The 12,759-nt window shown below is 47.0% G+C and overlaps 1 protein-coding gene across 1 annotated transcript in view; it reads right to left on the bottom strand.

Annotated features, from left to right (window-relative positions):
• Window positions 1–642: 642 nt before the first annotated feature.
• LOC146196069 (histone-lysine N-methyltransferase SETD1-like) overlaps window positions 643–12,759 on the bottom strand; it is a 56,672-nt gene continuing 44,555 nt past the window's right edge. The window contains exon 14 of the mRNA XM_084598085.1: window positions 643–1,020. Coding sequence (XP_084454211.1) covers window positions 847–1,020 — 174 coding nt within the window. The 3' untranslated portion in view covers window positions 643–846. The remainder of the gene's footprint in view (window positions 1,021–12,759) is intronic.

The following is a 12,759-nucleotide window of genomic DNA, read 5'->3' as shown; positions in this document are numbered from 1 at the left end:
CCTTTTCTCAATACCCCAACTTGGCTTTCACAGTCTACATACAAGACCCACCAAATTTGCAGAGTAAATGTGGGCCTCCTTTAAAGAACATTTATGGTAGCTTGCAATGAAGCCAGGCGGAGTTTAAAAATGACAATAGTGTATGCGAAAACACTTGTGGCTGGCAACCAGATTGGAAATGCATTCTGAACTCACAGCAGTGACACCTTCTGCTAGGAAGACATACATGAACTGAACTGACTTTCTACTGGAGGAATTGTAAATTGAGGTGTTTAACATCCCAATGAGACATACAGGCTATGAAGGATGGCATAGTAGAGGGCTCATGATCAATTTAGACCCCCTGAGGTTCTTATACTTACGCTGCCGCCACAAAGCACACAAGCACCTTTTATGTTTCACCGTTATTTAAATGCCCAACATTCTGAACCAAATGAAAGCTTCCCATCATCTACCTGCCGTAATGCATCTATTGCACATATCAATGACATACAACTGGAGCCAGCAAACCAGCCTCGTATAAAAGCAACAAGCACTTTATACAAATGGCTCCGTTCCATTTATTACAAGTGGCGAGGCATTAACCAATGTAGACAGCAAAAAATAACAGGGAGAAAAAATAGAGTGATTAAAGAGCATTGGTAAATATGACTTTGTTTTATGTACAATATGAGATTTCTGTGTGTCACCATGCGGGTAGAAGCTGTACAATGTGCACACAGAGGGAGGGGCATGCGTGTTGGAGATGGAGAACCACAGTGCTACCATACTCCGGCCTTTTAACACAATCAAAATGACGATGAAGTCCATTCTGTACACTGTACACAATGCCTGCACAGGCGAGAGTCAGTTCAAGAACCCTCTACACTGGGGTGCTCCACACAAGCATGAAATTTTCTCATCCTCGAGCGGGAACTTGTAGTCGTACGTAATTTCCTCATTGACGTTGATAGGCTGCCTCGAGTAGATGACAATCTTCTTCTGTCCTTCCACCGTAATCACCTTCGCATAGCAGTTTGGCTGAACAAAAACAAGAGAGAGAACTGCAATTAGGCTCACAAAAATTTTGAACAAAACAGCACAGAGTACAGTTGAACCTCTATGTAAAGAACCTATTGTTACGAAGTTTTCCCGTTCCCCAACGTCACGCCACTGAAGTGGTTGTATTTGAATATTCCATGTAACGAACATGTTGTGGCAGTGGACCCTGATATACCGTATTCCCGGTGCCAACTGTCTCTTAGTGCTGAATTAATGGAAAATATTTTATTGTGGCACTATAAAAAATGCACGGGCACAGTAGCGTGCGCCCATCGCCGCCACGCAGTTGCTCGCAAGATTCCAGCACTCTTACAAGTCGGTAGCCTGAAGAGCGGAGAGCTGTGGTGGCGGGAAGTAAACAGTTGGTTTCCTGCGAGGATGACGATGATGGGTGAGCAAGAACATGCTGATGATGAAGACCTAGGCACCTCCTCACCCAGCGGCAGCACGACCGCAAACACTCTCCCCTACCCGTACCATAATACCCGCACGACACATCGTGCGAGCCACGGCAGAGGCTCCTGCCACATGACCAAGTTAGTTTCCCTAACATTCAATTCTGAATCTGGTTTGCATTCTCCATTGCCATTTTGAATCTTCACACAAAATCTGCATATAATGAAAACCTGACTGTAATGATATCTCGCACATTTTACAATTTCATCACAACCAGGTTTAACTGTACAGTCAAACCTAATACCATGAGTGTGCCGGAAAAAATATTCTAAGGACGATTATGATACTTCCTAATGTAAAATTTAAGCACAGCTATTTAAGTAGTTTTGTGATATATTGAGGCAAAGAATTTGAGAGATGCTTGTATACGTATGTACTTTTAAAAAACACTCTTTATTTTTCTGAAAAGCTAAAAAACTATTTTCAGAAGAAAAAAAGAACAGTTTTCGTGTTTTTTTTGTGACTCTGTTCCCCAGCACTGCTTTGTCTTCTTCTGAGAAATTCTGTTAGGCTCATGATTCTCTTTGGCTCGGTTACACTAACAAAAGCGGCGACACAGCCCAAAGGACTCATTATTTTTAGTGAGCCAGATAAAATTTCTCAGAAGAGAAAGAAGAGCCATGAGCGAGTCGCATAGAGCTCATTGCTTCTTTTCTCTTCTGAGAAATTCTCCTTGGCTCGCAATTTCCTCGTGGCTCTCTTTCACTCAGTTACACCATCAATAGCGAATTGGCTCTACTGCCGAACAGGCGCGTAAGAACTGAGCTCTAAAATACGACTATGTCATACAAGCATTACCCCTCAGAACCAACAGATCAAACTTTGGGCCCGACTGGTCAACTCAAGAAGCTGGCTTTCCCTCAAGACATCTCCCGAGGTTAGGTTGCCTGCAGGAATATTGAAAGCTGATGGAGTAACCGCTATTCCAGTCGAGATGGCTGGCAACCTTCGGAGCAGCAGTGCTTCCGGAAGCACTGAGACTATACTAGATGGAAGAGTCGACAATGGTAACATGTTTATCTGTTTGGACAATAATGACCTAGATTTTTCATTACGTTGGCAGCGGGCGCACAGCCATCAAAGCACAAGAGTATATGTTTTTGGTGCACTGCGGTAGTTGTGCTAGGATTCCTGTTTCAGTCCCATGATTAAGTGGAGATGCTGCTCGGCAAATCTTTTCAATTTTAGTCACAGATCAATGAAACTTGCACCGCATAAAAAATTTGAGCATTTTTTCCAAATCTGCTTTTAGACTTTTGATAGCTCATTTGGTTCATTCTATGCATACCATGTAATTGTAAAAAAATGCATGTTTGTGTACACTTAGGTGATAACAAGGAGCACAATAGAACACTAAAATATAGCTCATATTGCTCCCAATGAACAGTAGAATTCAGTAATGCATAAAAATATAGTGTTCCATTACCGCTTTCATCTAGAAAAATTCCTATGTGAACATTCATTTTGCCATTCTTAATAAGGAAACTGTTGAATTTATTTTACTGAATATGTTTGCTAAAAGATCTGGAAGTTGTTTTTTTAATTCAGGTCATGCTAAAACATAAGCACACCAAATTTCATAGTGACTACACTAGATAAACTACTCAAATTTTAGTGCACAAACTCCAAAGTGGGACAAAGTGAGTAACAAATAAAAATGCATTTGCAAGTTAAAAAATGTTCGCTACAATACTGGTCAGTCAATATTAACAAAATTTGCACAGAATGCTAGCAAGCGCGTCTCAAAAGAGTACACAAATCTTGAAGGCAGCAGCCCCCTACATTGCCTCCTACCATCTATGTGAACTGATTCCTCCTGACTGACTGCGATGTTCGTGGATCCTGGATCGCCTGTAGTCACGGAGCTGCAGTCAGCTGTCTGGCTCGTTCAATGTTTTCAGCAGCAGCTTTTGTGGTGGCAGCATTCACTTTTTTGCCGATAGCAGTAAAAGCCTTGTGATGTGCCGGTTTCGCAACCCCATAACTGCGCAAACCCGCAGAAGCCTCTCATGTTCCAATCACGTGCGCTGCGATCACGAACTACAAGTTCATGGCGAAGGTATCCCATGCACTGCCACGGGTGGACATCTCTCCACTGCCGTTGCACGACTGAAATGCACGGCTTGAAGAACATGTCGACAAAACTGCTGTTGTCGGGCACGCATTATTTCGGCAGTATAGTTCCAAAAACGATGACAGTCCTTTCCACCTCGCATCATTCACAAGTGGGGCATGCCTCGCAAGGTCATGCATCATGTTGACCTCACAGATAACTGTGCTCCCACGCTCGTCCTCACGCTTGTTTTGGTCGTCGAACTAAGGTGCATTGGCACAGTCATCAATGCTCCGAATAAAGCTAGGATCCAAATCAGGTGCATCGCCGGTGCTGCAGTTAGGCCTAGCAGCAGAAGAACCTTCCGTTACGGAGCTCTCTGCTTGCGGTTGGGGAGTCTTCCTTTATACTGTAAGATGGGAAACTGCATCGGTGTCATAACGCTTGCGGCCAGAGCGGTAAACAGCGGGGACATCATATTCCTGAAGGTGAAGAGCCCATCTTGCCAGTCTGCCGGATGGGTCTTTCAGCGAGGAAAGCCAGCAAAGCTCGTGGTGGTCCGTCACTACCCCAAAAGGGCGCCATAGAGGTAAGGGCGGAATTCAGTAAGAGCGTAAATAATGGCTAAACACACTTTTTCAGTGACAAAATTGCATTCAGCCTTCGTGAGCATACGGCTAGCATAGGCAACCACATGTTCTGCGTAGCCAGATCTGCGCTAAGCGAGCACGGTGCCGATACCAACACCACTAGCGTCCGTGTGGATCTCTGTAGGTGCTGTTGGGTTGAAGTGTCACAGGACAGGCAGTGCCGTAGAGGATGCGGTGCAAAGTATTGAAGGCATCATCGCATGTTGGTGACCACAACGAAAGGTCGCAACTGCCGGGCAGGATTTCTGTCAAAGGAGCAGCGATGGAAGCAAAATAAAGCGACGGAAGTAAAAGCACAGCCCATGGAAGCTACGTAGATCTTTGATGGAAGTCAGTTTGGGAAAGACTGCTACAGCATGAAGTTTGGCAGGGTCTGAAGATACACTTTCTTTGAAGACAACATGGCCGAGAATGGTGAGCCGGCATGCAGCAAAACTTTATTTTTTTTTTCAAATTCAGCCGCAGTCCGGCAGCAGAGGCAGGTCAAAACTTGCTTCAGATGGTAGAGGTGAGTGCTGAAGTCTGGAGGAAAGACGACGATGTCGTTCAGGTAGTATAAGCATATCTTCGATTTTAGGCCTCGCAAAATGGTGTTTATCATCCGCTTAAATGTTGCAGTTGCATTGCAAAGGCCAAAAGGCATAACTGTCAATTCGTACAAGCTGCCGGGAGTTACAAAGGCGGTTCTGGGGCGATCAGCCATTTCTAGGGGGACCTGCCAGTACTCGGAACAAATCTGGGGGAAAAAAAAAGGTTTGGTTTGTTTTGTGGGGTCTAACGTCCCAAAGCGACTCAGGCCCAGACGAAGACAAGTCCAAAGACAAGTCCACTTGTCGAAACGTTGGCTCATCTGCGAACTGAGGCGTACCCTATTTACCCTTGTTCAGTTCTTTTTCATATCAGGCTGTGAGAGACGTAGTAGTGGAGAACTGAAATTTCGACAAGCTGGGATTCTTTTAACATGCACTGAAATAGCACAGCACACAAGCACCTTGCTTTTCGCCTCTATCGAAAAGCAGCTGCCGCGAGTCAAGCACCTAACCACTGCCCTATCGCGACGGGGCTGCCTCTCTAGGGAAGAGCTCAGCCCCATGCAAACAGTCGAGAGCGTTATCAATGCACGGGAAACTGTACACATCCTTCTGCGCAACCTTTTAAGGCGGCGGTAATCGACACAGAAGTGGATCGAGCTATCTTTCTTTTTGGCAAGCAGAACAGGCGATGCCCAATGGCTACTTCAGGGCTGAATCACACCGTTCTAAAGCATTATGTCGACTTGCTCCTCAATAGCCTGGTGTTCGGTTGCAGACACGCGTTAGGGGCACTGTCGCAGTGGTGCGTGGGTGCCAGTGTCAATGCGATGGGTGACAGTAGAAGTTCGGCAGTAGGAGGAGCGGAACTGTCGAAGTAAGTTTAAAAGCTGCGTGCACTGCAGCGGAGGGAGATTGGCGTCGATGGAAGAGAGGAACAGGTCTATAGAGGAGGGAGCGGGTGCAAATGAAAAGGGGCTGAGCGCAGTAATGGCCGAGAGGACACATCGTCAGGCTCCTCAGAGGTCAGAAGAGATGGAATGGTTTGGATACTGCTGAGGCATTCACCACGGCACAATGCAGTAGGGGAGTTAAATGGGTTAGAGACCTACAACATGGAAAGGCCAGCAAAAATAGTGAGCACAGCATAGGACAACAGAAGGCACTTGCGGCGCAGGAAAATATGGGCTGGCGTGAAGACAACAGTGTCAACGCTTACAGAGTTGCAAGCAACACGAACAAGCACAGAACAGAGAGGATCTTTAGTGCAAGAGCTTTAGTGCAGGAATTCGATGAAGCAGCGTCTGACAAGGTATCGGGCAAAGTCGAGAACCCGACTTCAACGTGAGCACAATTGATGATAGCATAAAGCGACAAGAAATCCCAGCCTAAAATTACCGCATGTGAGCCACCAGCACGACAAACTCAACTGTGTACAATCAGTCCTGGATCGTGACCCGAGCGGTGCATGCTGCTAGAAGGCGTAATGTACTACGCAGTGGCCGTGCGCAAAGTCCTGAAACTGGTGTCACTTTCTTTAATGAGCGGCAAAGATTAGCGTCCATTACTGAAATCGCGGCACCGGTGTCGATAAGAGCCATTACAGAAATTCCCTGGACCAAAGCATTTATATGGGTGGCAGGTGAACTATGAGGTCTTTGAAAGTTCGATGGGGACGCAGTTCTTGCCTCAGCAATTGCGGCACCTATTTTCCTCCCGAGAATTCTGACGGCGTTGCATTGGAGAGATGGAGCGGTGGCATCACAGCGAAGGGAATGATGGATCAAGAGGGCGGAACGCTCTGGTAGTAAAAGCAGCAGCAATAGCGAGCAATATAGCCAGACAAGTTGCAAATGTAGCAAATAGAACAGTTATTTGTGAGCCGTTGATTGCTTGCCCGTAGAGTCGGTCGAGGTCTTGACGATTCTGGCTTAAGTCGGTGGAATGGCGATAGGCACCTGGAAACCACTTAATGCCGACTCTACTGCACACAAGAAATAATGTAGTTAACCACGAGACATGGATGTCATAGGCTACTCGCCGTCAAGAGTCGGAAGATTTCTCACTGTTCATTGACCACAAAAAGGTCACCGTGTGTACGCATGATAATTGATAGTGGGAGGGTCTTCCACGTGCCGTGAATCCATCTCACAATGTCCCCGAGCGTCGCTCTCTTGAGATTGCGTGAGGGCTTGCTTAGAAAGCCACTGTATGCTGCGCCCACAGCGTGCACGCGATCCTTTACAGGCTTATTTAAGCCATGACGACACCATGATTTAAGAACACATCGAGCGGCTGGACAAACACAACTCAACCAAAAAAATCAGAGGCGGCTTACTGGAAATGTCCATGCCGGAAAGCTCATCAGCTTGCTGATAACGATGGCAATGTGGCTGGCCATGGTTTATTGAACAGCTACATTTCGGGTTTTAAGATTTTGGTTTTGAGATTTTTCAGTTTTAAGTCTGATTTTATTCAGGAAAACGCTTATTTTCAGGGAAAGGGGTGCGCGTTAGAATCGTGCAAATACGGCAAGTCACGGGAGCAGTAACAAGTCTCCGGGACTTCGGCATAAGTTGGTGGAGCGGCAACAGGTGATGGTGGATGGGGGGACGGGACTCCCTTAGTGACCTGCTCTTGAATGGTTTGACGGAGAGCAGGGTCCAACTATAGTGGCGAAGTTTCCAGAGTTCCGGATGGCCAAACACTTCTGAGAAAGTCGTTTTGAAGGCAGTCCAACTTTGGATGTCCCCCTCGCGGTCCCGGCCCCACAAGTTAGCCACGCCGGCAGGACACAATATCACATTGCTGAGCTTTGTGGCGTCGTCTTACTTGCAGAGGCTCACTTGTTCATAGGAGGTCAGCCAGTCTTCTATGTCGTGGTCACTGGTTCCGCTGAAGCTAGCTGACTCCCATTGGTGAAGGGAGCCGGCACAGATGACAGCTGTGACCGCCTGCCCCCAGGCATCGTGGGTGTCAGAAGAGCACAGCTGCGGAACTCCAAAATTGATGTGACAGCAGAATGAAGTAAGAGCATGTGCGTCCTACCATGCATTGGAATGCTCAGCCAATGGCGGAGTTCTGATCGTACCACATAATTTAAAAGTCCACTCAAGGCGCTCAATATCGGCGGGAAAGTTTTTTTTTTTTTTTTAATCAATGTGCTGCTACCGAAACAGCTTCTATGAGATCATGGCTGGGCCTACTTCCCCCCGAAAATTTAAGGCAGGGCGACGCCATAATACCATATGCCGCGTGCCTGAAATTCGGTCACATTCGCGCTTTCAAGAGTCGCCGCGAGTACATTAATTGTAATTGTTGGTTCCCACTGATTCTCGGCTTGTTTTGTGGATATATAAAAGAGAATACAAAACTCAAGAAAAGACAAAATCGACTTTTTGGAAAAAAAAAAACTGTTTCCCACCCACATATCCCCTTCAGCAAAGTGTAGAGGACTTTGCTTCTGTTCTCAACAGGCCTGACATCTGCAGTGACTCTTCTTACAGCACTTTAAAAAACACCATGTCGAGTACATCGATGCTGTGAAGATCTATTTTGCTCTGCAATATGCATGCAGCAAGTGGCTATCATAGAAATGCATTTTTCTATGCCAACGTGTTTTATTAGTTGTTATATTTACTGCTACTTTTATATCGAATTAGGATCACATCAAACTTCGAGGAATATTTTTAGTGTGTGTGTATGTTCTATATATTGGTTCGACTGCATTTGCCAGCTTAGTCAGCCTGAGCATTCGGATCAACTTTGTGGGATTCGGGTTTTCCATTGTCGCCTTTTGCACAGCCACCACTCGCTCCCCTGCTGTTCTCCTCTTTCCCTTTCTCCCGCCTCAGGTGGCAGAGAGATGCCCAACGACTTGTCAATGTCGTCCGGCCACAGCACCTCCCTGGCGTCCCAATGGCTTTTTTGCAAAAACAGTGTGCGCAACGCCGCCGCTACCGGCAGCTCCACACAACAGCAGCCATACCTCGCTAGCAGTCAGTTCGGTTGTGGCGTGCTGTGCTCTACTGATACAACATTCCGACCTTTCAGTGTAGTATCGAGAGGGGAGCATGGATGTACTAGCTGATGCGCTATCTCGTGCTCCCCCTTGACAGTAGTACCTTTGCACCAGCAAGCAAAGGGGGCGAAACAGTAGACGAGCCTCAGATCAGCACGGAGAGAACGCCCATAAATGGGCTCACCCATTCCGCTATCCAAGTAAGCAGCGCTTCGCAAAGCAAGCAAGGATAAAGGGTCAAATCTCTTTGTGAGCATCTCAAAGATGCCGATGCCAGCAGAAGTTTTGCTGCAAACCTGCGGAGAGACAAAACCAGGCTCTCCTTTGGGATCACTGGCATAGTTTTCAGCCGTGAAGAGCAAAATGATCCCTTTTGTCACGAGATGAGCGATGGTCTCTGGAAGAAGTGCCGGTATGCGTGACGCTATTTGAGCAAGCTCAGGGGGCATGCGCCAGCATGTGTTGCGGCGTGCCCCAAGGATTCATATTTCTTGGACCATGATGGGCTTGGGCAGAAGTACATAGCCACGGATGATGAGTCCATTGATCGTTCAGTGACTATCCACAAGTCTAAACGGCGCTCTGTTGCGTTTCTCTCAAAGCAAATTGGCTCGTCATCTGAATAGCTCCAAAATTTTAAGAAACCGACTCAATCAGTGACAAGCCCGGCATGAAGTGTAACATTTTCTACTGTTGCCACTCCTGCCATGTCTGTCAAACGGTGACGGTCACTGGGCATGATGAAACCAATTGGCAGTGTGCGTTCGTGGCAGATGGCCACCTACGATTTGATGAGGCATTTGCCCAGGAGCAAGCAGGGGCTCACTGCTAGAGAATCTACTTACAGGGAAAGCCAGATGTGCCTACATCGCAGACCTGAAAGCCTACGCATCACAGTTTAACGAGTTTGCGAGTTCCAAGGTGCACCCGACACGGCAAAACGCAAGCGTGCCTTGCACCAGTAAAATCGGAGGCGGCGGTTACCTGTGGAATTGATTGGTGCCTGACGGCAGACATTCTCTGCAACCGAAGGCATACCGCCTTACCGAGCGAGCTTTCTCATCAGACCCTACCTGGGTGCAAGGCTGGTCCCCCCTCTTTCTGTCTCAGTCTGTTCCAGCAGTCTATGCGCTATATACTTTTGCCTCTTCAAGCATTTTTTGCTTTATTTTGTTTCCGTTCTTGCTTCCTATCTTGTACATATTGTATAGAGAGAGCGCCTCTTCTCTCCTCTTTCCGTCTGAACATGGGAGAGTTGTCCATTAACCCATTCGCTGCCGTGCGCAGCGTGCCCGTCCGGTCGTCCCATACTGCCAGTTTTCCGCACTCCGATGCGGTGCACTTCACTTGTGTTTGTGCTTCAGTTGTAAGCTATTGCAGTAAAAACGAAAGCTGGGATTGTGAAAAAAAGCACCACCTTTACTTGGCCTTGAGCTCTGAGGTCTGTTCAGAACAGTTCTTAGTTTAGGAAGTTTTTTCTTGTGTAAAAAACTTAAAAGCATTCGGGCTTGTGTAGTGCGGTTCCACACTTCTCGCACTTCCACCGGCTCTCTTTTTTTTCCCTTCATCTCGCACACTTGGCACTGCCTTGAAAATTTTTTTTTCACTTGGTCCGGCAGGAGATTTGGCGTGGAAAGTGAGCCCATTCTGCAGCCTCCAGACGCATTGGAGATGGTCAGGCGGTTTGCACCCCTCGTAGCCGAGAGCTGCAGTTTCCTCGATGATTTCTTCAGGCAGGCGAATTTGCCGATCCATATTTCTTCCTTTTTTTTCCATATTTATTGGCTTGCAGTACGTAAGCATTATATGCTATTTGTCAAGAATATAAAAAAATATTTTCTTATATCCTTTGGTGTACCGCCACATAATGGGAAAAGACTAACTGCTGACCTAGAACGCCTCCCATGCCCTTGTTGTATTCAACTATAACTTTAGGTTTTAGCACTGGCTCATTGCCCTAATGGTGTCTCTTTCCAGTGATTTCTGCTGCACTGTGGCAAGTTGAAATCACAGTGACAGGCTTTCGGTCCCGCCACTGGACCCCCATGATCTCGTGGGAAAACAATGTCTCACACTGACCCTTCTTCAAGCTCATGCCTTTGAACTGTTTCGGCATGTTTTTTCTGTTCACTCGCACCGTTCCCACAGCAGTGCAGCCACCATTTTTGATGGCCAAAAACAATTGGGGTGAGGAATACCAATTATTCAAGTGAATAGTGTGGCCGTCACCAAGCCTGTCGCCGAGGGGATCAATGACGACAGCTTCACTGCACAGCATTGACAAGGCCGGTGTATATTGAGAAATTCAAGCAGTAACCACTGGATGGCTTACAAAGCTTATAAAACTTGATGCCGAAATGTACACGCTTCGATAGGTTGAATTGGACGTACGGCAGGCGTCCATTTCGTCAAGCTTTCATCCACTGCAAAGCGTTTCTCAGGAGAATATGCACTTTCAAAAGCTTTCTGCAGATAGCGAATAACTGGGCAAAGCTTTGCAGAGTCTGTCGTCGGAGCTTGTGGCGTCCATATTTGCAAAAGTGAAAATACTTTGATAGCTGCCGAAACCGCTTCAGTGGCACCACTTCTCCAAAGATTGGAGTTCTGATCACACTCAGTTCTGACCAGTATTGAACTCTTTTTTATTTAACTCATCAAGATACACAATGCAATGTAAAGCTTCATTTCTGCTGCCGTTGTCGGGAACCATGCATGGTCTGGCTTCACACGCTGGGTCTCTCTTGCGAAATCGTTTATATATTCGCACACCGGTTTCCAGATCTTGTTATTTTTCGGGGCATTTAAAGATTCTAGCAGAGAACTTTTGCTAGTTAAGGCCCCATTCATGTGACGTATCAATGTCAGCAGCATTGATACGCCCCAGGCCCAGGTGATCCTGTAAATGGAGCTTTCCTTACTTTTTCGGCATTGTTGTTTTCTTCCCAAATTCATTCAATCATCTTGGGACGCTTAGCTGACGAAGCATGCGGGCTGTCTACTGGTTCTTCTGGCTCAGAGCAGCTGTCCGAGTCACTGTCATCCTCGGATGATGGCTCAGAAGAATCACTAACGTCGTCAATCATGTCTTCGCCATCACTATCAAAAAGAATATCCAGAATTTCAGCGTCGGAAAGAGCGGATCGACCTCTGCTGTCTGCCATTTTTTGGGCTCAACAGTGGTGAACAAAAAAATAAAAAAATACTTTTCCAACACTGTGATGTGCTGCCACCTGTTGAACAAGGATACAAGTATTCCATGACAAAAGTATATGTCCCGCCATCTAAAGACAACTTTATAAAACACAAAATAGTAAGCGCCTGTCGTTTCGCCGGCTTTGGAAATACCGCCACCGTGTGCGGCGCCGGCGATTCACGGGCTTTGGCAGCGAATGGGTTCAGCAGCCCCATCTCGTAGCTGTGCCCATGGGTTAAGCAGCCCAGTCTCGTACTGTGCCCACTGTGTGCGGAGGAAAGTTGGAATCCTTTAGGGACAGGGAGTGTGGACAATGCCCCTTTCACCCAAGACCGCTGAGACTGTGAAGGCCCTTGGGACAAGTTCGCCGCCGAAGAACGGCATCATCTTCCGTGTGTGTGTGGTGGTTGTGCGTGCACGTGCCCAAGAGTGGAGGCAATAACTGTGCTATGTGCGCTTGTCGGCATGTGCATGGCAAAAAGGCCCCGCACTGTCATGCCATGTGCGCACTAGGATGGCCACGAAGCTTCCACGCCTACAGCCCCTTCAGTGTGTTCGCTGTTCCTGCACCGGCGGAGATTGTCTGCAGCCAACAGGCCCCCCCTTAAGAAGACGGCAGTGAGTCACCATAGGATCCCTAAGCCTATAACCACGAACTTTGGGACTTTGCCGCTGACAGTGTTTTATACACAGTTGCATTTACTTATCTTCTGACTGAACTTTTTGTGATGCATCCCGCTAGCTAGCGTTTGTCTTCCCTCTGTGTTTGTCTTTTCGAGATCTTTTTAGCTGGAGCAGTTTGTTGCGTGAGGATA

This window comes from Amblyomma maculatum, chromosome 3 (genome assembly GCF_055883805.1).
Source record: "Amblyomma maculatum isolate TAMU_Amacu chromosome 3, ASM5588380v1, whole genome shotgun sequence".
In the NCBI taxonomy this organism is placed as follows: Eukaryota; Metazoa; Arthropoda; class Arachnida; order Ixodida; family Ixodidae; genus Amblyomma; species Amblyomma maculatum.
This window is presented reverse-complemented; position numbering and strand designations above follow the sequence as displayed.